The following is a 25570-nucleotide window of genomic DNA, read 5'->3' on the forward strand; positions in this document are numbered from 1 at the left end:
CCCAAGTGTCCGTCAGTGGACAAGTAGATTAAAAAGCTGTGGTACATATACACAATGGAATACTATGGGGCTATGAAAAAGAAGGAAATCTTACCTTTTTCAACAATATGGAGGGACCTGGAAACTATTATGTTGAGTGAAATAAACCAGGCAGAGAAAGAAAAATATCATATGACCTCACTCATTTAAGGAATCCAAGGAATAATGAGAATTGAGGAACGGAATTGAGACAGAGGAGGGATCAAAGGGACCAGAGGAAAAGAGGACAGAGGGAAGGGGGATGATAGGATGGGATAAACCTGAAGGGAAGGGGGGAGGGTGCTATAGGGAGGGGGCAAGGGAGATGTTGAAGGGAATATGGGGGAGGGGGGATGCATTTGGGGTGATCCTAGAATCTATGTAAACACAATTAATTAAATAAAAAAAAAGAAACTCTGACCAAGAGCATTAGGTATTTGGTTATTAAAAATAGAATGCTATATTTTAGTTTACAAACTGGTTCATGTTATTGTCTCTCACAAACCTTTGTTGCTTTTAACTTTCTAGCCTATTTCTTTCCTACTGGTCTAACCAATTTTCTTGGGTCATTAAAACTTGCTTACTGGGTACTTCTCATCAACTCCTCAAATGCCCTCCACCTGCTCTGGCAGAAGTCGCTGTCGCCCTCCATCCTGGCAGTATGTTCTTGTTGTATTTCCACACCAGCAGAAGCCCTGGTGACAGCAGGGCTGCAAGGGCTGAAAACTCCACAGCACTCAGGAGGGGCTGCTTGCACTCCCTGTGAGCAGCCTCACGGGCAATGTATTCTGGAGGGAGGAGCCTGGATTTTGGAACTGAGTAATCTGGACATAAATCCTGGCTCTGCTTTGACTTTCTGTGACCTTAGGTGGCTTTTGAACTTCTCTGAGCCCATTTTCTCATCTGTGAAAACAAGAACTATGTTTTATGGAATTTTGAAGCTTAAAAGAAGAAATATACAAAGGTTCACAATAAGTTTTATTTTAAACTCAATATAAAATAGTTACTTTAAGAATCTAAGCAGATCTGTAATCCACGTGGGCATCATGCTGAGCTGTGAGCTGAGAGGTCTCCCTGGTAGGTCCACTTGAACCCTATTTTAGACAGAAGGACAGAGAGTGTGTGTTCGTGGCTGGCATTATGTGCTTTAGATCCCATAGCCCACAAGGCCTGACTCCCCACCCACCTGCTTAGCACCCTGAGCAAAGTCCTTGACCTCTCAAAATTCGCATCCTCCCCTGTGGGAAGGAGCAAGCCCGCCTGCCTCTCCTGTGTGCTAATTTCATGAAACAATACAAGTAGCCTGGGTATGGCACCCAAGAAGTGGCACTGTCAGCTCTCCAAGCTCAGAATCCATGGTGCCTTTCTCCATCCAGAAACTGCTGGAAGGAGTTCGCAGACCCAGGGAACTTTAGGAGACATTCATGAATCCTGACTGAGCCTTTCTGCCACTAGACGCCGGTGGCCTCCTAGCAAGGATGACATGTAATTCCCCACTTAAAAGTCCCTACTGCCCCAACTCCCATGGGATAAAATCAGACATCCTTAGCAGGGCACACAGGCCCTGTTAAAAGCTCAGACTCCATGGGAAACAGCAGTCCCAGGACTGAGCAATGCCCCCTCCCCTTGCTCTGGGCTTACTCAGCAGGGGGCCCAGGCCAGGACATGCGGAGTTTTCACCATCCTTTAGGGCCCAGACTCCCCTTCATCCAAGATGGAGTGGATGCCTTTCCCTGTGCTCATTGCTCCAGCACTGACACAGTACACAGTTAACAAACAGGATAATCACTTCAGGTGAATATGGGAAATGTCCCGGGCCTCACAGGACGCCAGCTCCTAGCCACCTGCTCTGGCGGTTTGCTGGTAAGGTCCCTGCCTCCCCAAATCAACTGTACCATGTTCCCACAGCCATTCTTCTTGGACTCGCCGTGCTTCTTTGAGGTCCATACCCGGACTAATTAAATGGGCTCCCAAATTGTTGGGTGCATGGCCACCCAAATAAGGATTTTTAGACTTGCTGGCTGTTCTTTCAAAGAGGTGTGACCATGGATTGAAAAGCCAGCAATGGCAGGTGCCCAGGTTTTCTTCCTGTGGTCTTTGCCTTGGCCATCCGTCTCCCTAGGAGCTGTCCCGAGATCTGCCTCTGCTACCGATCTTGGCTCAGGCACCTCACCCTCAGCAGCTGGATTAAAGCCAAAGCTCCCTCCCAGCCTCCCAGCCAGTTTCTCATGCTCTGTGTTTTTCTCATCTCTCTTTTCTCAGTCTGCTGCAGGATCCATTCCTATGTTACTGTTCTCCCCCATTTCCAAACGTGAACCCCCTGAGGACAGGGTTCATGTCTTTTTTCCAATGATGGAGATTTGGCACCTATGTCATACTCATTGTAGAAATGACTCAAGGGAAATGCCCACTAATACTTCCATGCTGCCTATGAGAAGTCAGCCACAGCCAAATTATTTGTACTCTGTAAACTTAGCAGACTGGAAATACGTGACTTGCCCTCCATGGCCCCCACCCCATTTATCTCTTCCAATTTATCTTCATTTGTTCTTAACAATGACTTTTTGCTTGATCAAATGTCAGTCAAGTTTTGAGCCTTCTCCTAGGCCCATTTGTACACTTCCTTGTAAAATCCAGTTTTAATAAGAACATCAGTGAGTTAATTTAATCTCTGCTCCCCTCCCTAATATCTGATGGGGTTCCTCCCCAATGTCGGACCCCCTGACTGCTCTCAGCAAGAACCCTGGTAGGTCAGATTAGTCAGAACCCCACCCCTGGTGTTTTCTGTCACTGACCCACCTGTCCCTGGCCTGTAACTTCCCAGGTGCCCACATTGTGGTCAGTGTTGAGCCCATCTCCCCTCATCCCCCAACTGTAAAATCCCACTCAGGGGTCCCTGTACCTATCGGGATGGTCCTGGATAAAGTCTGCCTCACCACCTGTAGAAAAAACAAAAGAAAGAAAAAGAAAAAAGAAAAGAACCCAAACAGCATACATTGTTAAAAATCCATAAGAACGATTCAGCTGACAGTTACTGATTTACTTGAAAGATTAAAGCGGAAGAAAGATATTGATTTTGCCATTCTTCTCGTCTTTTTCATCACAAATAATGATGGACCTGCCGAGCTTCTTTCCCTCTGTCTAGAAGGGTGTATTTTTTTTATTTGGTTAGTTAATTACACTTAGAGAATAATCTCAGGTTGACCTGAGTAAGAACCAGAACCTAAAAACCAAAGGATAAGGACACACTTACATTAGTATCAGTAGGACCACTATACAACATTTGTTCATCATATCATCTGAAGAAGAAAATGAAAATTTCCTTCCTTTTTACCTGCTTTTCAATTTCCTTGCCTCTCTGCACACTACTTTATCATATGTTGTTCTTGTGATAGATTTCAAATATATAGTTTTCATGGTAGTGTGGTGAAAGAATGGCCTTAAATCAGTTATATACTATCTGCAGACACATTCAAATCATTTCCATTGAGAGGCAATTTTTGTTAAGAAAATACCTCCTGAGTGCCTATGTGCAAAACTCAAGAGCTTACAAAGTTGCCTGGATAAAATCCCTTCACCAAGGAGTGTACAGTTTAGTGAGAGGGGTGCTGCACCTGCCAGCTGCTTTAAGGGGGACTGACTCACGTGGTATCTGGGGGAGGCCCATGAAGTTGCATCTCAGTCTTAAAGTCACATGTATGCTGGTTAAGTTCTTATCACTTTCCCAGATAGCTTTTGTTGCCCAAATTAGGCAGTTTGACCAATGCCTACAACTAAAAGAGAATATGCATAAATTTGATAGACAGGAATCTTGAGACTTGTTTGGAGGTTCTAGCAGGGGAGCGCAGCTACTCGTATACCCTTGACCGAAGAACGGTCCTCTCCTCTAGCGGGGAAGGTCGTCTTCTTCGACCGAGCGCGCAGCTTCGGGAGGGATGCACATAGAGCGGTGAGGGAGGAAGGGGACACCCGCCTAGCCAGCCAGATCAGCCGAATCAACCCTGGCGATCAGTGGGGTGACAGATGTCGCAGCCAGATCGCCCTCACATCCAGACAGGAATCTTGGAGTGACAATATTCCTGGTGTGTGATACTAAATAATTTGAAGAGTAGAAGAAAGTTCCTTGACTATCTTTTAAAATAAACTCCCCTCACTACCCACCTCTGACACAGACACAAGGGGCCCATAGTGGTAAATGCTTTTTTTCTAAAGTACTTTAAAGGAGTAGTGGTTTTCTTAAAATTGTTTTTCTATTATAACATTTCAGTTTGATTTCCATCTTTCTGCCTTTTCTCATTCCCGCCTCTTACCTTTTCTGCTCTTGTCACACTGACTAGTCATCTGTACAGTTAAACATGTAGGTCGGGAGCTGTCTGATCCCACTTTTCCAGTGTTTGAAGAGCTTTTGACACCCTCCAGAACAATGCAGACTCGTTATTTCCCAGCTCTCACTCCACTTGAGGCCTCTACTCTAATTCAACTAATTAATATACTTTCACCATTTTACCTCCTGTTCATCTCGCTCTCCTTATAGATAACATGTATTCTCACCAGTTGCTTCAAAGATATCTTTCTCTTGGAGTACTGCCACTTCACAATTGGTTCAGGTGTGATTTTCATTTATTTATTTGGCTTGGGATTCATTGTGATTTCTGAGCCTGAAGATTCATGTCTTTCATTGAGTCTGAAAAACGCTTTTCCTATATTGCCTCTTTCTGAATTTTTTCTATTCTTCTGACACATTACTAGACATATGTTGAAATTTTTAATTTTCTTTTCCATGTCTTTTAATCCCTCTTTTCTGTTTTCTATCTCTTTAGTTCTTCATATTGCATTTGGATAATTTCCTCAGATCTCTTTCTAGTTTGCTCTCTTTCTTTATTGAACTTAGTCTAATCTGTTTATCTGTTGGATTTTAAATTTCAGCTTGTCTTTTTCAACAATAATTGAAATAATAATTTTATTGATTTGAGGAAGTTTTGTGTGGTTCTTGCAAAACTTGACTTTTAAAATACTTTTTAATCTTTCTTCATGTTTTCAATTCCCACTTTTATATATTTTGTCTTTATAAATATTTCAGTATTGGTTCTCATAGTTCTAGTACTAGTCAGTATTGGTAGCAGTGGTGGTAGAGAAATGGAGAGTTCTTGATCCCTGTGTCTATTGATCTTTGTTCATGGTGGAGAATTTGTGTGTTTTGAAATTTTGGATTGTGAGTTTTCTTCAAGGTCTTCCTCAGTGGTAATCCAGGATAGGTTGGGGTTGAATATCTGTCCCTCCAAAAGGTTTAGTGAAGGGCCTCATGACTATCACTGATCATGGCCACTTTCTATTTGCCGTCTCATCTAGAGAGGCAGACCACATGAGAATGTTTCAATCTGAGCTTCAAACCTATGAGGTGGGCCAGTGGTTATTAATTATCAGGAAGGTTTTTTCCCACTCTCACTGAGATCCAGGTTGAGGCAGACAAGTTTCTTAACTGCCTCCTCATACAGGTTGAAGAATTTTGGTTGCTAGCCCACTCTTGCAGAGAAGATGATCTTTTGAAACGTCCAGCTATATATGGGAGCCTCAGTTTTCATTCCCTCACATGCACTTCATAAAGGCTCTGGGGCTTCTTTTCCTGATTCACTTGGAAGTTAAAAATCTAAATCCTGTGTTACTAAGACTAGTTTCTGCCTTCCTCTCAGGACAGTGAACATCTGTTCAGAGGCTTGGTTCTGATTTTCTGATTTCTTTGTGTGTTTGACTCTGGAAAATTGGTTCTTTTCTTGAGAACTTAGCTATATGTTTTAAATATATTTATTATACTTCACCCAGATTTTCAAAGTTTTTAATAACAAATGATTATATTTAAGATATTTATGTTGCCAAGAACATCTCATCATCATTCTCTGATAGTGTCTACCAGTGGGTGGAAGATGTCTGTCTATATTCAAAGAAGAGTATGGAGAAGAAGACTGTGCTCTTTAGAAGCTCATAGATTTTTTTCTAACTCAGTCATAAGCTCTTAGAACTGTTCATTCGTTCTTTTACTCAATCACCCTTACATTCATATCGTATTTAATAAGTACTAAGTAAGTTTCTGTTGTCTAGGCTTTCTTTCATTTATTTAGCAAATATATATTGTGTACAGAATCTGCAACATGCCAGGCATATGCTCATGCCCAGAAAAAACACTCTTGGTTTCTGTCTTGATGGAAGATACAAATATTAATCTGATAATCACACAGATAAATGTAAAATTGCAACTGTGCCAGAAAGTAAATGTATATGGTGCTGTGAAATGTCTAATGGGGGAATCTGTTCAAGTCAGGCAAAGAAGGGCTGATTGGAGAATTGAAATAAGAAGCAGGAGTGGCTTTCACAGAGGACAGAGGTGAGGAGGCAAGAGTAACCAGGGAGACCAGTTGGAAGGCTATTATAGTAGACTGAAGAGGAGTTGCTATTAGCTCAACTCCAGTTTTGGCTTTGTAGATAGGAAGACATGGACAAATTTGAGATTTATTAAGTAAAATTATCAGGAAGGAGCAGAAAGATGAGCCAAGAAGAATTCCAAAGTTTCAGGCTTACCTAACTGGTTGGCCGGTGGCGTTCCTTTATTGAGATAGGAAACACTGGAAGAAGACAAGGTCTGGGGGAAAGACCATGAGTTTGTCTTTTGGACATACTGAGTTTGAGGTGTTTGAAACATCCAAGAGAAGAATGTCAAGAGAAAATTGGACATGTGGATCTGGAGCTTAGAGAAGAGATCTGGGATATAAATATGAGAGTAATTTGCTTATAGGTGATCATTAGATGAGGTTTCTATGGATATATGACAGATATCCCTTGGATATAGAGCCTTAGAGATTATTGGTGACTTTAATAGTAGCTGCTATGGAGGTGAGATGGAATCAGTGAGCACAAACAACTTTCAAGAAGCTTTCCAGTGAAATTAGGTAGGCTTGACTTAATTATTAAAGGAAATGTGTAACTGATTAATTGTGGTGATTATAATTGGAAGACAGATCGTTTAAAATAATAGAAAAAATATTAAAATAGTTTCTTGATAACGAAAAGGTAGCTAAGAGGGAGGCATAGGCTGGCACAGAGAGGACTCAAATGACAGTAAACTGATACTGAATTACAATAACAGATAATATTTATTGAGCTCTTACTATTGTTTTAGGTGCCATTCTAAATGCTTAATATGTATTAAATAATTTAATCTCACAACAGCTCTGTGAGGTATGTGCAGTTATCATTTCATGCCAGACGTAAGGAAGCAGGTCACCAGAGAGGTGATGTAACTTGCATGGGAGAACAGGGATTTAATCCAGACCGGCTGTCTGTGGAGTTTACGTTCTTAATCATTGTGCAATATTGCTTCTTAATATATGGGTGCATGATGAAGTATTTGTGTCATCTGAAAGACAAGGTATGGGCTCATTTGTCTACAAGAATTGAAAATGTTATTTGTTATAATCACTTTGGGACAAAAGTGTAAACTCATGCTTACTTAAATACTTGTTAAAACTTCTTCTTAACTTTTTATTATAGAACAAGACAGGTATAAATGGAAGTGTCATTAGACCAGCTTTAGCTTTAATCAGTGACCCTGAATAAATATGTGCACATTATTTATTTAATTGCGCCTGTAACTCTGTGGTGGACTCACTTCCAAGGGTATGTAGGTAAGTAAGCAGAGTTCATAATAGTCTGAAGCCACTTGTTTCTCTGCCAAAATGTGCCATTTGTGAGTTTCATTAACCAGTGTTCTAAAAGTGACTCTTTTCCAGGTCCCTAGGCACTGGCTTTAACTAGAGCATGCATGTGTTTCTTTTCCTCCTAAGGATTTAACAACACTGACAGGATATGCGACAAAGAGTTTATTATACGTAGAACAGCCACCAATCGAGTCCTGAATGTCCTCCGTCACTGGGTCTCAAAGCATGCACAGGTAATTTTGTGGCCTCATTAATTATTTTCAAGAATATTTTAAAAAATCAACCTTATAAGTTATTACACATGTACAATGCCTCTTGATTCTTTGGAGGTAGAGACTGAACCCTTGAAAATGGAATGTAGGAAGGGAAGAAATAAGGGGACAGATATGCTGATAAAAGCAAACACAGGCATTTTGCCAACATCCACTGTTTCATATCTACAAATAACATGACCTGTTGGAGCTAGAGCCATGGCTGGGCCGCTGTGCTATTCTACCCAGGAGAACTGTTCACAGGGGCCTCTCTAAGTGGAGTTGTGCCAGCTGCAGTATGTCCACTAAAGGTAAACAGGAGCTCCCTGGAGGTAGACAGTAGGAGCTCCGTGGAGGTAGACAGTAGGAGCTCCCTGGAGGTAGACAGTAGGCGCTCCCTGGAGGTAGACAGTAGGAGCTCCCTGGAGGTAGACAGTAGGCTCCCTGGAGGTGGACAGTAGGAGCTCCGTGGAGGTAGACAGTAGGTGCTCCGTGGAGGTAGACAGTAGGCGCTCCGTGGAGGTAGACAGTAGGAGCTCCATGGAGGTAGACAGTAGGCGCTCCCTGTAGGTAGATAGTAGGCGCTTCCTGTAGGTAGACAGTAGGCGCTCCCTGGAGGTAGACAGTAGGCTCCCTGGAGGTAGACAGTAGGCGCTCCGTGGAGGTAGACAGTAGGCGCTCCGTGGAGGTAGACAGTAGGCGCTCCGTGGAGGTAGACAGTAGGAGCTCCCTGGAGGTGGACAGTAGGAGCTCCGTGGAGGTAGGCAGTAGGAGCTCCCTGGAGGTGGACAGTAGGAGCTCCCTGGAGGTAGACAGTAGGAGCTCCCTGGAGGTGGACAGTAGGAGCTCCGTGGAGGTGGACAGTAGGAGCTCCCTGGAGGTAGACAGTAGGAGCTCCCTGGAGGTAGATAGTAGGCGCTCCCTGGAGGTAGACAGTAGGCGCTCCCTAGAGGTAGACAGTAGGCTCCCTGGAGGTAGACAGTAGGCGCTCCGTGGAGGTAGACAGTAGGCGCTCCGTGGAGGTAGACAGTAGGCGCTCCCTGGAGGTAGGCAGTAGGCGCTCCATGGAGGTAGACAGTAGGCTCCCTGGAGGTAGACAGTAGGCGCTCCGTGGAGGTGGACAGTAGGCGCTCCGTGGAGGTGGACAGTAGGAGCTCCGTGGAGGTGGACAGTAGGAGCTCCCTGGAGGTGGACAGTAGGCGCTCCGTGGAGGTGGACAGTAGGAGCTCCGTGGAGGTGGACAGTAGGAGCTCCGTGGAGGTGGACAGTAGGAGCTCCCTGGAGGTAGACAGTAGGCGCTCCCTGGAGGTAGACAGTAGGCTCCCTGGAGGTAGACAGTAGGAGCTCCCTGGAGGTAGACAGTAGGAGCTCCGTGGAGGTAGACAGTAGGCGCTCCGTGGAGGTAGACAGTAGGCACTCCGTGGAGATAAGCAACACCACCCTGGTGCCTGTCACTCTGGTGTCTGGTCTGGGACTGTTACCTCAGCCTGATTCAGAAGATTTTTTGTCTCATGTTTTTTGATGTTCTGGCTCCTAGCATTCTGTTTTTAAACTGGGTCACAGTGACAGGACATCTGCTTGTTACCTATGTGTGTGTGTTTCAGTGCAAGTTTGTAGAATTTATTTATACCCATTTCATAATATCGAGCGAGGACCCCTTTTGCCTCATTGGTTCAGGCATACGCTGTACTTTCTTCCCCCACAGCCAGGTCGTGGGTGGTGGGGCGCTCCTGGACAGCGGCTGCCGGCACCCTGCAAGGAGAATTTCGGAGAGAGAGAAGGGGGCTCTGAGGGGCTCAGATCAGAACATGGGAAACGTGTAATATATGCGTTAGCTAAACAGTAGGGGAAAAGAAAGAAAAAGGCAAGGTGTTCCAGATCCTATTTCACCATCTTCTCAGAGGCCATTGTGGGTCTGCTCTATGGTCCTTGATGATGACAGTCCATCAGATAGGGCCACTCAAGAGCCAGGCTCCTGAAATCCCTGTGGTAGAAGAATTCCCTAACTGGGGAAAGTAAGATTTGGGCCTCACCCCCAGTAAGCTCATACAAGATCTTAAATATCAATTAAAATTAAAAGATAGTACATGAAACAAGGGGTATAAAAATTTCATCTTACACATCTTAAATAAAATTGACCCTATGTGACTCAAATTCTGAAGCCATCCTGAACTCATTGGAAATGTCTAGTCTCTCGTCTCCATGATCTCAGTGAGCTTCTTGTAAATTCTTATTGCCCACTTCAGATAAAAGTGATAATGAGTTTTCTCCCATAGCTTTCCATCCATCCCATTCTTCTCTCTCTCTCTTTTTAAACTCAGAGTCTTGACAAAAGTGGCCTCAGAAGCGCAGAGTAGTTACGGGAGACAAGGCTGAGCAGAGACTGCTGGGTTCCATTCCCTGCCTCAGCTGGCCCACGTGCTCCCTGCCGGGAGTGGGACTCACACAGTCACAGTGCAGGTCACAGCCGGTTTACGGGCCTCAGCTCCCCTCCTTCCTTCCAACTCTACCCTCACAAGAACTCTCACTCACCTTTCTTCCTTCGCAGCCTCACTTCCCTATCTCCATCCCCAGTGCCTTGTTTTCCTAATCATCTCAAACAGGAATCCTCACAATCCACACAGAACTCTTTTAATAGCTAGAAAAACACCCCAAAGCCAATTACAACATGCTGGCGCTCTTTTATTTTTGATAAAGAGAATTCATAGTTGGGAAGAGATGAGTGTGCTGATCTCTCACTTGTAAAAGATATTCAATACCCTCTAATTTGATAGCTGTGTTGTGTATATACATATACACATATATACATGCATGCATATAAGGCAATATTAGGTGAATAGCACCAAGTCAGTGGACTAGATGATGAATCAGTGAAGAAACAAGTGTCTCTTTATTCAGATTGTTTCCTGGTAGCCTTTCGTTCTAACCCTGAAGGGCAGCCTATGTGTTAGAGTTAGGTGAGATACTTTGCAAGCGGGTACTTCAGACATGCTCACACAGGGGAATGCACTTCCTCATTTCCAGGGAGGGGGCCACGCTGGGGGTCATAGCTTCCACACTCTCCCTCTGGCAGGGGCTTATGTGGAGAGCACAAAGTGCCCAGGTATTCGGTCTTTTCTTCTGACACGATTGTTGTGTAAACTTTAGACCCTGATGTGCCAGGAAGCTCCTACCAGCCATTTATTTGTGCCTTCATACCACCCTGCATGTGCAAGTGGACTTGGGGGTCTGTTTGGTTTCCAGTCATCCTGGAGTGCCCGCATGGTGTGCACCTGTCACCTTCCTCATCCGGGGAGCTCTCGGTCACCCTCTCTGTGCAGTCACACAATGTGCAGGATGTGTATTTCTTTAGCTGGCTTCAGTGTCCAGCTTTCCCTTCTTCTCTTTACTGACTTGCTGTTGGCCTCCTGGTCATCATTTAGGCTTCATGGAGGGTAGTTTGAGCATGTCAAGGAAAGCTCTCGGGAATGAGTTGTTTCAAACATTAAAAATACAGAGAGCTGGTTTCAGCTCATGTTCCTGGAGGCCACACTGTGTGCCTGTGGCCTCCTCTCACTTACTGTGGGCACAGCCTGAACCAGGGAGTTCAGAGGAGGTGTGAGTGTGATCCCTGACTTGATGGACCCTGAGCAAGCTGACCACTATAATGTTCAAAGAAAGAATAACAAAGAATAACAGCTTTATCCAAGTTCATCTGAAGATATTTACTCCCTTAAGGCAATGTTTAGTGATGAGATGAGAATGCTGGTCTGAAAACCAGGGCTATAATCAGACTCTGATAATTAACCCTCCTCACTTCAGCTGTCTTTGGTACACACATCATAAAAGCAAAGGGCTTGAACAAGAGGATTTTTTATTATCTGAGTCACTCTGTGCCAGTTGAGTTCACTTAAGGAAGAATGTAGCATTAAGGAAGAATGTAGTATCATGGCATCCTGATTATTTTGAAATAGTAGTTTAAAAAAAAAAAAAGAGTAGGAATTTGTACTCATTTTAAAAATACAACCCAGTTTGGTAACGATTGCATTTTTCCTCACATGGTGGACTAACCAGGGACACCACTTCAATTTATAAAAAAACAAACAAACAAACAGAAAAGTCACAGTGAAGCAGCAAATTGTAGATTTGTCCCCAAATAATTAGAGAATCGAGCCTACCACAGTAGTATTAGATATCATGAATTCTTTTCTCATCTCTTATCAAACGTAATTAATATTGGCAGATACTATCCTGAACTTAATTCAAGAGAAATAAAAAGTTGCAGTGTTGGCTCCCTAGAGAAATAAAATTGCCTTAGATGCCACGCTCAACTCTCTCCACCCCAATGTGGCGCTAGAATGCCATTCCTTTTTTTTTTTTTTTAGAAACTTCAAGCCTTTAGTAACTAATAGGTAAAGCAAGAATGTTTCAATTTTATTTTCTGATTCTAAAATTTTGCAACTGTTAATATATTCTTCCCTAGTTTCTCCTCATTTTGTTGTACTTTTCCCTTGTTGTTACCTTTGATGTTGACAGGGAAGCCAAGAGGCCAGGCTGGGCTCCTCCCCGGCAGCTTGTCTGTGTATTCGGGAGAGTGGCAGCCCGGAGTCGGGAGGCCTGTGTTTTCCTGCCAGCACTGCCACTTTATCTTCTCTGGCACCCTGAGCTGGTCACTTGGCCTCCCTAGGTGTTAATTTTCTTTTCTGAAAATGAGAACAACTATTCCTACCCTACCTCCCCAAAGGGAGCGGTGAGAGTTAAAGGCTCTGTTGAATTAAAAAGCATGAGAGGCATAAAATACAATATATATATAAATGTGTGTGACCAAATCCCTCCGGCTTCCACATTCATCTCCCTACAACCAGCCCTGAAGCCCCTTACAGACAGGGCTCGTCCCAGTCCTCTGTATCTCCTTCCACAGGATTCTGCAATGCTGGGCACACAGTCACAGTTGCCAAACTGAGTCTACATTTTAATGGTGCTATTGTTCTTTCTCTCTGGGAGGTCATTTTCTAGTCTTTAACATATCCAAATTCAGCCAAGACAGAGACTCTAACCGCTGATGGACCAGAATCAAGGTTGCATATGTAGAGAATCTAAGTCAAGGACGTGTTCTTATTGTCCACACACTCCTGGAGTGTCTCCTGCTGGGAGGCTCTCTGCATCGTTTGCATGATTCCAGATTCCAAGGTGTCTGCAGGTGCCAGAGAGGCTGTGCTTGTAACCAGATGCTCCCGTGACTGCTCTCGTTTTCTGTGTACAGACAAATGCATGAAGGATTCAAGTCTGTAGACAACTCAGATCTGTGCTTGAGTCTCTGTCGAAGGCCTTGTATGCATAATCTATAACAATTTTAATTTTCCTGACTTGTCTTGTTGATCAACTAATTCTGAAAAGACACTCTGTCCACCTCAGCATGACACTGATAAGGGGCCTGCAGCTATGTCTGGAGGCTGCAGCTCACTTCATCAGACTCTGGGTACCATCTGAAGGACAAGTGGCTGAGAGGGAAACAAACTCATTTTTTTAATTGTGGGCTAAGGAGAATATTTTTAAAGCATGAGAGCAGACACAAATGACCTACTTACATCAAAATCTCCTTCCCAGAAGAGTTTTTGGAGGCTGCTCCCTTTTCTGTTCTCTCGCCCCTGCATTCAGTCACTGGTGAAAATTGAGCTCCAGAGTGTGCAGACATTGCAGCGGATGGAGACATGAGCAAAGGGCTAGTGACCTCTGACCTCACAGAGCTCATCCAGCCACTGGGAAAGGATGCCCATGAACAGACGTTGTGCTTGGTGTAGCTAGTGTGTGACAGGCTAGTAAATCTGCTTCTCATTGTCTCAGACTTGAAAGCAGAGGACCAAACACCTGTGCACCATTAATGAAGTTACTGGGCCACTACAAAATGAGCGAAGGGCCGTGAAACTGACTCTGCCAGCAGTTGTGATGACCCAAGTTCATTCTTTTCCATTGTAGACATTACTTTTTACATCCATACAACCTTTATCCATTTATAAGAGGTTTTTATATATACTTTACCATATAAACGTATACATACACTCATACAGAGTCTTTTTGTTAAAATACATATTTCATAACACTTCATGAATACAATTAACAAATAAATGAAGTTCAGGGTATAAGACAAGAATTAGCAGCTCTCTCCACCTCATGCTGTAGTCTCTCAGAGCAGCTGAAGTGAACGCTAGTACACCTTCAGAAATCCCGGCAGGAGCTGCACGTGGGCTAGTCTGTCCACATAGCATGGGTTCCAGAGCTGAGGGGCCTTCAGAAACCTGCTGGGTAAGCTGTGGGTCTATGCTAAAAGCACAGGCTTCAGGGTCAGAGTTATCTGGATTGAAATCCTGATTTCCCATGTGTTAGCTGTGTGGCCAAGCAAACTATTAAGCTCCTGCAGGTCCCCATTTCTTCTTCTGTGTAAGTAGGGATGATATAAATTATTCCTTCCAGTGGTTGTGTAAGGTTGTGTAAGGTTAAGTAAGATAATATCTGTTAGAGTAAGCACTGTAGTCAGATGCTCGAAACACTGCTCTGGCTCTTCTGGGTGGAGCCCTGTGAGGGTAAGATCTGGTCTAAACCCAGGCCTTCTGGTGAGTAAATAAAGTTTCAGAGAGGTTCAGTCAGCACTGCTCAGGGAACTTCTTGTCACGGTGGAAATATTCTATTTCAGTTTTGTCCAGTACGACACATGGCTAAGTGAGCTTTGAAAGGTAGTTAGCGTGACTGAGAAACTGAAGTTTTAATGTTATATAATAATTAAATTTAAATAGCCACATGTGACTAATGGCTACAGCATAACTGTACAGCTCTAGACTGCCCCAAGGTATAGCAGTGAGCCACACCCTGCTCTCTGAAGTCCGGCTCAGAATTCCTTCCTCTCTCCTGTAATGCCTGTTCCTCTAAAACAGGAACTGGATGGGGTGGCCCCAGAAACAAGCCTGCTAAAGAGGGGCGCACCTATGCCTATCCTGGGCTTATGCAGACTAGAGCACAACATTTGTGTAACACCGGTGTTGGGATTATAATCTCAGAGAAGACTTTTTCCCAATAAGGGAATGTATTCCCAGTAAGGGAATGTAGCAGTCAGTGTCCTTGTGTTTGACGTAGGCCCGCCCAGTCAGGGTGCATTGGGGACGCGCCCTGTGGACTAACACAGGGGACAGTGATACAGTGGTGTCATCATTAGTGGGTTCCAAGATCCCAGGGAACAGGCTGTCCTGAAATGAGAGTTCATGAAGTTTATCTCTTCTGTTTATTTTGACAGATGACAGGGGACCCTTTTAAATGTTTTAATTGTTTGGCATTGCTTAGCAAAATATAAAATCCAGACTGGAATTGACACACTAAGTTTAGATTTATTCTGTGTCTGTAATCTGAAAGGAAGTCGGACGAGACGAGCAGGGTACAGACTTGTGATGTGGGCAGGAGAGTGAGATGTGTGAGTAGGAGCCAGCCACCGAGCAGGAGCTCCTCTGACCTCTACTGACAGCTCTCAGCCTGCTTCCAGCTTGGGTCTGTCCTGGGGCTCAGCCTGGGCCAGTCTGGGCCCGCTCCTGACAGTCTGCCACGGGGGACTGTCTCCTCCACCCTTGCTGCCCAGGGTATAGCAGCGAGCCACACCCAGCTCTCTGAAGTCTCTGCTCTGGAGTTGTGGGTCTGCTTGTAAACTTGCAGGGCTGTCTTCAGAGTTTAGATACCTGACCTTTGCCCTCTAAGCAAGAGGAAGGGGCATCCACTCCCTACGTGATGCTTCCTGTGCTCAGGCTCTTGAAGATGGCCCAGAACTGACAAGCCCCTCTGTCCCAAGGCTTCCCCACCGCTGGGTGAGTTTCCCGATGTCCCCACAAGGGGTCATGTGTCATGACCTGAGCTGGGAGGAGGATTCATTGGGTGCTATAGACATGATCTCTGAGCCAACCTGAGGTTTGAGATTGTCTTAGTTGTGTTTCCCCTGTGAGAATGCATTGTGAATGGCAGACTCCCAATATTTTAAGAAAGTTATTTAACAAATACTTTGATCACTTAGCATGTGTCAGGCACCGTTCTAAGCAGTTTTCAAATACTGTATTAAGGCATTTGCTCCTCACTCCAGCTTGTGGAGGGATGGAAGGTAGACATAGTCATTATCCCTGTTTCATACATGGGGAAGTGAAGATGACATGAGAACTAGGTTTTACACCCAGGCTGCTGGCTGCCCGGCTGGTGCTCCAATCACAGCTCCACCCTCTTCCGGGCCAACTCTGAGGTGCAGATATGTAATACCTAAAATGTAAAGAGCCACTTCCGACTCAGAACAGTGAGAACAGCACATGTTAACAGTGTTTTCTATCTTTGTTTCCAAATCTTTCCTTGGGAAATTTACTTTCTTCCCAGAGTCTATTTTGTGTCACTTAAACAGAGAATTTACACTTGCTGAAGGTGGGTGGGAGAGCACTCTCGCTGCAGACCAGCGCTTACGCCTCCGGGGGGCCTGGCCAGGCAGCTGCTGTCCGTGGGGGGGGGGGGGGGCAGGAAACCCCTGCTGTTCTCGAGCCCTCAGGCAGCCCAGTGACAGATGGAGTGGACACTGCTCCACAGTACAGTGCGGACCCTGCCAGGAGGTGCTAATGGGTGCCAGCAACAGGAAGAGAGAAATTGGTTACAATGTGAGATGCTGGCAGCTATGAAATATTTCTTCTCTTAGTGACAAATTTGTTACCAACTGCTTCAGACTTGCAAAAGGTTTATAAAATCACCAAACAGGAAGGTAATCGATGGGCTACATACAGACTTTATGTCAGTTTCATCCTTATCAGCCAGTGGCCAAATAACCCCAGTGCTCCTCACGACTGCCTGCTGGCCTCTGCACGTCTAAGCTAAGAAATCCCAATGTCCACCTGGCACAAACCGGTGTTTTTTCACAAACTGAGATGTCCCATGAGAGCAGCCAGAATGAAATAGAGAATGTTCCATTTACTTTAATTAGGTCAGCAACTGCGGTTTCCTCTGGCTCCTCCTGAGTTTGTGACTCGCAGGCGGGTGCTTATTTCCGCACTGTTGTGTTTGATCCTGCGTATTATTTATCAACGTTTGTCCTTTCCTCCTCCCCTCAGAACAGACGGCCTTGGGTATGACATTTCACTTTAGTTCCTGGGGAGGACTCAGGTGCGGAGAGAAATCTGGAAACTTGAATTCCATCTAGAGTCCAGCATTAGCTTACCTTCTTCCTCATCTGTAAAACTGCAAAATGATCTGCATGGGATTCTTATGCACAAATGACTCGTGTGTCAGATTGCTCTAAAAGTATAAAATGTTAAGAAACTATTATCTGATAAGTACGGGTCATCTTCTTCTTTTAATCCTGAAGATAAATTTTAATTTTCTTACTCATTTTCTCTGGTCCAGGCAAAAAGCCAAGTAGGAAGATCCTAGCTCCTTTCATTCCTCACTAAGTGTTTTTCTTCTTTTGTGCATCCCTATTGTTACCCTTGAAACAGTCCTTAAACTCTCCATGCTTGCCTTTAAAAAATGCTTGGTGAGACCTTTACAGCAGGATTTAAGTTGGTGTGTAATACAATGAAATGGAATTATTTTCAAATCTCATTAGTTGCCATGACAAAAGTTTAATTTTCCCTGTAGCCTGGTGGGATTCTTTAGCTTATTTGCATGGATTTTGTTGACAGAAAACATTGAGAAGCCCCACATGGGATTTTGTGTATACCAATCACTTCTTGCCTCCATCGTAAGGGATTTCCGAGGAAAGTGCCGTGGGGAGTCCTTAGTTTTCCCAAGTCACGTTTGGCGTGCTCACCATCATTCTGCAGACCATGGCTCACAGGACCAAGGCCTTGAGCCTTTCGCTGGCCGGCGACTCCCACCACTTGAGAGCTGCTAGCTCAGGACTCCACGGGGCCAGCTCTCGGCTCTGGGGCTTGACAGCTGTGTTCAGGCCCCAAGGTTTCGCTTCACTTATGGGCTTTTCTTTGTGTTCCTCTCCTGCCTGCCCTGCTCCCAGATGCCATCACTGTTGCCTCTTAGTCACTGTGCATAGAGCTGCTCCCTGGATGAATGTCAGAGGTTCTGCTTCCACGAGGCTCCCAGGACTCAGCCCCTCCTCTCCACAGGGAAGGGGATAATGTGCGGTTTGCCTACCAGCTTTCTTTATCCGACTTCCTCCTCTAGTGGAGCAGGGCATGGGAGCAAAGTGTAACTTTCTACGTGTTCTTAAGGCTTATATTTGAGTTAAACTCAAAGGTTATTTTGAGGGGCATGTGGCATTAGCTAAGAAAATTTTAAAACTTAGGGAAGAGACCTTTTCCAAACTTTTCTTTTCCCCTCCAATCTCTGTCATTATTTTGAAAGCTATATTTCGTACAATTAGCTGCCTATATCTAGAAACCAATGGAAAACACAACATCTGGTAAAGACTTTTTCTTTTTTTCCTGATAAATGCCTTTTAAATTGACTGATTGTCTTTTGAGGCTTAAAGATGTAAGCTTGGGAGCTATCTGATTTCAAGGTTGTGGGGCAGTATTTAAAAGTCCTATAAACACATATGTTCAGGTCCAGAGGCTGACTTTTAACAAGTCATTCAGATGCAGAGTTGTTTGTTAGCTCATGTCTGAGAGACGATTTTCTGCACGGTTTTTCCTTCTAGCTGAGTTGGCATCCTTCGTTGCCGTTCGCCTCTGCTCAGTTATTTCTGTTCTGACATATCTTCCACATTTTGCATTGCGCCTTTTCCTAGTGGCCTCCCACTTCACATCTGCTAAAATAATTTCCCAAACTGCTAGTTTAAGAAGAATTAGGTCGCTTATTACCACTTGTCTCAAAATCAAATACCCTCCCTATGAACTTCTATTTATTTAATGACTATTTGAGGGCCTGCCAGGTGCCGTTCTTCTCCAGGCTGCGGTTCTGTGATATCTGGGTCCTACCACCTTTTCCTGGTATGTAAGTCTTATGTGATAGTCAGGTACACAATTCCTATATGTTCTTTTCCTCCTTGAGGACTCTAGAACTTTATGAGTAGTTGATAACTAGTGAGTGTTAACCAGGTATTGAAAAGTGTAGCATTACTATGGTATTACTTTATAGTGTTTCATTTCAAACTTAATGCCCCTTCCTTATGCTTTTCAATTAAGCTGTTCTTTTTGTAGTGGTGAACAAAGAGGCTTTAAAAATATTTTTGTAGTTAGGTTGTGGGTAAGGCTGGAAAACCTTGCCTTTCACTTTTCCAATGAGAAACCCTGATTCAGAGTCAAGGTTGCCCGGAGGTGGTGAGAAGGGCGGACCAGAGTTGGTGACAGGTGGACAAGACCAGCGGCATGGCACAGGGTCACCCGGGCCCGCCTTCAGCCAGCGCAGCTCCCCGGGATCGGATTGCAATAGTCGAGTTTTGAATGAAGGTTCACCTCCTTGAAGAGCTGAAAGCCACCCTGTATGGAGGCTCCCTATCTCCAGTTTATTAAAGTGAGGACTGCAGAGGCATGTGTTGTAGAGCCATCAGGGTACATATGCATAGATCTTGAGACAATCACTCAGCATCTTTGCTCAGTTTCACATTTGGTAAAATGGTCTCAGATCTAACCTAAATCTACACCACAATTTAAATTAAATTTTTTATCTTCTCTAACCAAAGAAGACAGAAGACAGCAGGGTGCTTTTCTCTTCTTTATTTCTTTATTTTCTTTGCAAATCATTAAGTCATGCCTCAGGCTTTTATTTTTGAGCCTAACACAGCCCAAGTCCCTTCTTTATGAACCCTTTGTTCCAGGTTTTAAAATTATTTATGTGGTTTTACTCCACTTGGCAGTATTTCCACTTTCCTTTTAAAAACTCTGGCTACTGTGAGGATTACACTGTACTGATTACGGTGAGAAAATTACTCCCATAATTCTCTTTACTCTCAAACTGTGTTTATTGAATCAGATTTCCCAGTGAGCTAAAATTCTCTTGGCCATATGCAGTATATTACTAATAATCACCCTGCTCTTTTGAAAGAATGAATATAATTTTCAAGATGCCTAAACTATCAACAGGGATTAGTTTTAAAGTATTGGAGAATGTGATTTATTGACTCACAGGTTATTTTCCATAGTGTGATCTAGTCTTATTAATACACACCTAAATCTCAACATCTCTATCTCAAATGGTTGTTAGTGTAGGTGGAAAATATAGTTATAGACTTAGCATGGTTACTAGCTACTATTTTATGAGTCTTGCAGCCCAAGTCACCAGCAATAATTCACTGATAGCCACTTTTTCTGGGGAGCCAATGTGGTGTAGCAGTTAGAAACTCAGGCTTCAGCCAACACTACCTGGGCTTGAATCCTGGGTCTGCCACTTGCTGCCTGTGTTACTTTCAACAAGATACTTAGATTCTTTATACTTTGCCTTCCTTGCATATAAAATGGGGATAATAATGATTGTAACTATGTTGCTATTGAGGGTTAAATTAGATAATAAAGTTATTCACCTAGTATATGGCAAATTCTCACTGTCATAGTTATGATAATTGCCTCAGGAGTTTTTCTCTAACTAAGGGAATATATTGGCTTTCTAATCATGTATTAATGCATCTAGATAGTGTCAATAAAATCTTGGTAGAATATCCTCATCTCATAATAGCTTATCTCTTGAAGAGGATTCTAGCATCCTCAGTCGGTAACTTTTGGTGCTGAACACTGTTCCTTGACACTTGATTGAGCTGTCCCCTCTTGGCAGGTTCAGACCTGCATTTCCAGGCCCAGCCCCTCTTCTGGGCCTCAGTCAGGCACTCCCACGCTCTCACCTGCTTTCGGATGCCCCTGTGGCAAGCCTCTCGCCTGGGTTTTATGGGTTAATACTTCCTTCCTTTGCCCATCCGCCCCGACTTCTGTTCACTGCTCTGCCTCTCCCCCAAAGCCGTATGCATTAAGGTGTTCAGTAATTGTGGGAAGAATAAGAGATATAGTCTTCTTTTTAGTGATTGAAATGTCAAAGTCTCACATTTTCTGGCCTCTCTACCTTTGAAAGCAAGGTGTCCCCCCCCCCCCCCCAGTCTCCTGTCTCCTCAGCCCTGCCTCATAAACTGGAAAACAAAAGCTAACCTAAATAAACTGTTGCTGTGATGACTTCTGAGAATAAGTCAGGTTCTCTGGGTGCTACAGGGTTCACTCATCTGGAGCATGAAGCTTTCTTGTCAGATAACCTTCACCAGGCAGCTTCCTCCTCAGGGCCTGCCCCTCTGCTCCAGGGTCAGGTCTAATTCCCAGGCAATGCTGACTCTGGGGGAGTCAGACAACCCAAGAGCGCCACCTTGTGCACACCTCAAGGGCTGGCCCGCAATCTTCTACCACCTAATATGTCAGGGTCTGAGAAAATGTAGTCAAAAATTAAATTCTAGATAATTACAAAATGGCTGTCAGGCAGACTTATTATGAATAACATACCTCTGGATTTAAACAGGGGAAGTGACTTTTATCTATTTCAAATATCATTTTAGTGGATATCAACTAATGTTTTTAACAGAGACTTTTGAATTGCCAATTCTGTATTTTACATGCATTGACTAAGAGAGAAAATTTTGTATACTGGGTAATACAGCAGAGAATTCATATTTTTAGTCAGTTTTTGAGGAGTTGTGTTTTACATGATTTTTTTTTGAAAGGCCAAGTCTTGCTGCTCTGAGGGTGGCCAGCACTCCTTGGCCCCTTGGAACAGTAGGACCTCAATGCCCATCGCAGACCTGCGGCGTCCTGGCTCATGCGCACATGGCAGTTTGAGAAGTGCAAGTGGAAGACATGTTCTTGTCCCCATGCCTCCACCTCTTTACACACCTCCTCTCAGCCTAGCAGTCCCTTGTGAAACATGAGTGTAGCTCCTGCCTAGTCTGTCCCTGGGTCAGCTGAGAAAGAATTAAAATTATATACAGGAAGTCACTTTGACCATGATAAAAACCTGTACATATGTAAGGGAAAATGATGAGCGAGAACTTTTGTGTTTCATACTCAGCCATCATTAGATATTCTGCTTTGTAGTAGCTGCATCAACAGCAGAGTGAATATTCATGTGTAACCATTCGTCATGCTTCAAATAGTGTTTGGGCAGATTTGACCAAGTTTTCAAATGAATCTCTTAGGTTAATCTTTCCAGAGCTCAGAATAATAAAATTTTACTCTGATCTTTCACACAACTCACCTTCCTAGGGTTTCAGAAGTGTTCCCCTTGTTGAGCCTAATATAGGGCACAGCAGGTGCTTAATGATGCTTATTGATTAAACCACTAATTAGTTCTCAGCAAGGTCCAAACACTGGTGTGATATCCTTCACATTAATATATTTATGATAATCATATTATTTACATCATTAGAGACTTAACATAGCTACAGGAGGGCTTGATCATCTCTCTAATAAATATGAAATATTCATTAAGAAAACAGACTCCTGGTAGCCGAGAAGTCCTTTGCTAGTGCATGCAGATTGAAATAGGTGAGATCAGTAACTGTTTACCATATTACTCCCTTTACCTAGAAATGAGGGAGAGGGTAGAACAGAGAACAAAAAAACAGAAACAAGTTATTACTCTCTTCTTGCATACATTTAAAAAAAATCAACATCCAAGACGCTGTTGGACAATATGGGTAAAATTTTAGGAAAATATATTTGAAGACCTCAATTGATGAGAGATACAAACATCTGTGTTGCCCCATGGCCCCCTGTGGCTCCAGTCCCCAAAGAGATGGTACCGACGGCAAACAGCAGAAGTGAAATATTGGGAAACACTTATCACACAGTTCTCCATTCAACTGAGGCACAAAAATATTCAACCTAACTTAAGTTAAACTTTTGCACTATCTACATATTTTGAAATCATGAATGTTTTTGCCTCTAATTTTGCTAATATATTAAAAGTATGCTTTTTATTGAATTATTGCAATGTCCTCTCTAATTGGTTAAAAGAATTCAGAATGTTAATGCTTTAAAATTATTTTCTATGAAGTTAAAAAGTAGGAGGGAAAATACAGACTCAGGCCTGCACTTTTAATGATCACCCAACAGAGGAAGATCCTTGAAAGCAAGCCTTACGGGGCCCCTTTGACTCTGAATGCCTGACAGCCAGGATGCTGCTGTCAGTGGCTTATAAGAATGTTTAATAAAAGAGTCAAGAACTACAAGTTTACCTTTTTATTTTTTTCACCTTTCTACCTTGAAAAATTTCACCTTTCTACCTTGATGGCATTTCAAGAGAAAATGCCAGAATAAAAAAAAAGGATAGTGATATCCATTTTGAGTCACTAATAGTTGGCAAGCTCATCACATTTGTGTTCTCTTTCTCTCTCTCTCAAATTCTCTCTTTCTAGTCATTCCCCTCCATCACAGACACAAAAGAACAAGGACCTGCTCTTAAATAACCTCAGCAAATGATAAAATTCAGAAAAATTTAACATTGATAGGATGCTCTCAACATGTACGTCCACGTGACTCAGTTTCTGCCAGCTGTCCTGGTCTGCCTTTTATAACATCATCCCTCAGTGCTGGATCTAACCCAGGTCCATGCATTGCATTATCTGTGGTCCCTTTGGTGTCCTTTAATCAGAAACAGTGCATCAGCTTTTCTTTGTCTTTCATGACATTAGCACATTTGAAGAACACAGGCCAATGCTTCCTCACAGTGCAAATGGGAAATTATGTATTTGGCACAAAAACACTAAGTGGTGATTTTTCACAGAGCATTACATGAATAGGTTCATAATGTTGGTTTTGTTCCATTATTGGGGATGGTAACACTGATCACTTGGTTAAGGTGGTGTCTTCAGAGTCTCCCTTTGTAATCAATAAATAATTTCTGGTGTGTGTATGTGTGTGTGTGGAGGGTACTCTGACGCTGTTAATTGTTTTCTTATAAATTTAAGCATCCATTCATGACCCTTGCCTGATCAGTTATTATTGTATTGGTTGAAAATGGTGATTTCCTAACTCTTTTATTCCTTTGCATTTATTATTTGGAATTCCCCTATTTAGACTAGTCTTTTTTCTTCCACCTCTATATGTGTTCAACTATTTGTGTGTTTGTTTGTGAGCACCAACAGGGACTTGAAGGGACTTGATTCAGTTGGCTTTCATCACTCTCACTTTCAGGGTGATGCTCGTACTGCCTGCACTTTGCCCAGTGGGGCCACTTCAGTCTTACTCTGAGTTGTTTGATGTGGCCCCATCCATTTGTGAAGATCATGTATTCTTTAGCCCTTAGCTTATCTGCATTGAAGTTTTTCAATCAAGTCATTGCCCCGTGATAGATTATATTCCTGCAACAAATCTTTTTTGGCTGTTGCTATGCCCTGATGATTGATTGTACTCATGGTCCAATGGGAAACCAGACAATTAAATCAGTGCTTACAATACAATAAGTCATGATAGAGGGCACCACAGAATGCCATGGCAAAGCCCCTCACCGCACTGGGTCAAGTAAAGAAGGCTCCTTTACATCACCTTTTGGACATGAAATAGGCATAAAAATAAAAGTGGTTAGAAGCACAGTGTTCAAGGCTAAGGGAGGCACATATCTCTTTGAGAAATTCCCATCCCCTGTCAGAAATACCAACAGCAGGGCCCCATCCCAGTCAGTGAAATCGGGCTCTCTGGAGAAGCCTAAGGTCTGTACATTGTATTTCCCTACATAGCTTTAGAGAATTTACACAGGGATGGTGTCACATATTATGGAGCTAAACCCTTCAAAACTTAAATTTAAAAAGACCCATTTTATTTTATAGGATTTTGAACTCAACAACGAACTAAAAATGAATGTTCTAAATTTGCTAGAAGAAGTTTTGCGGGACCCAGACCTCCTTCCCCAGGAAAGGAAAGCCACAGCCAATATCCTGAGGTAAAGGCAACTGCATGTGCTTATTAATCCCAGTGGTTGATTCGTGCCATGTTCACAGAAAATAAGATCCTGTCACACCGGAAGGGTGTGTATTAACTGCTGAGGATGGTAGGGATTCTGTTCTCACAGGTAGAGGGTTACCTATCATCTTTTCTTTCCTGCTGTCCTGGAAGACTCCGGACTGGGCAACATAACTTGTGTGGAGCACAACTGTTCTCGGCTATGTAGGCAGACAGTGGCTCACTGTAGAACCAAAGGTGAATGGGGGAAGTCGTGAGGACCCGCTCCTGAGATCCCAGCAGGCAGGGGCAGGAAGATTGCCTTTCCTCACTTGGGTTCTGACTTATCATCATCAGCTCGTGTTTATGAGCAGGGCAGTGGCATTTCTGTGGGAGTTTCGTAGGCTGGCTGTGGATGTACCACCTGCGGGGAGTTAGCATTTCCTTTGCCTGTTTCAGTGCTTAGACTCATGATGGCGAACCTATGACACACGTGTCAGCACTGACATGTGTAGCCACTTTTGATGACACGCAGCTGCATGCGGCCGCATACCAGAGAAGTATGGGGCCGCATACCGAGAAGGACGTTTCATCCTCGGCTCCTGCACGGCCAGGTGCAGTAGCCGAGGATAAAACATTTGCTGTAGTGTAGACACTCTGTGCCGGAGGTCTGTAGGCCAAATCAACAGAACTCCATCCAGCACAGAGCGTCTAGTTCTGGGACTTCCGGTTAGGCCGTTAGGGGATC

At 43.6% G+C, this 25570-nt stretch overlaps 1 protein-coding gene across 5 annotated transcripts in view; it reads left to right on the top strand.

The window, feature by feature from the left end:
* The window catches only part of RASGRF2 (Ras protein specific guanine nucleotide releasing factor 2), a 267895-nt gene that overhangs the window by 222370 nt on the left and 19955 nt on the right, over window positions 1–25570 (top strand). For all 5 annotated transcript variants that reach the window (XM_066381760.1, XM_066381761.1, XM_066381762.1 and 2 more), the window contains 2 exons: window positions 7854–7960; window positions 24711–24823. In XM_066381760.1, the coding sequence (XP_066237857.1) occupies window positions 7854–7960; window positions 24711–24823 (220 nt within the window). The remainder of the gene's footprint in view (window positions 1–7853; window positions 7961–24710; window positions 24824–25570) is intronic.

This window comes from Saccopteryx leptura, chromosome 4 (assembly GCF_036850995.1).
Source record: "Saccopteryx leptura isolate mSacLep1 chromosome 4, mSacLep1_pri_phased_curated, whole genome shotgun sequence".
Classification (NCBI taxonomy): domain Eukaryota; kingdom Metazoa; phylum Chordata; class Mammalia; order Chiroptera; family Emballonuridae; genus Saccopteryx; species Saccopteryx leptura.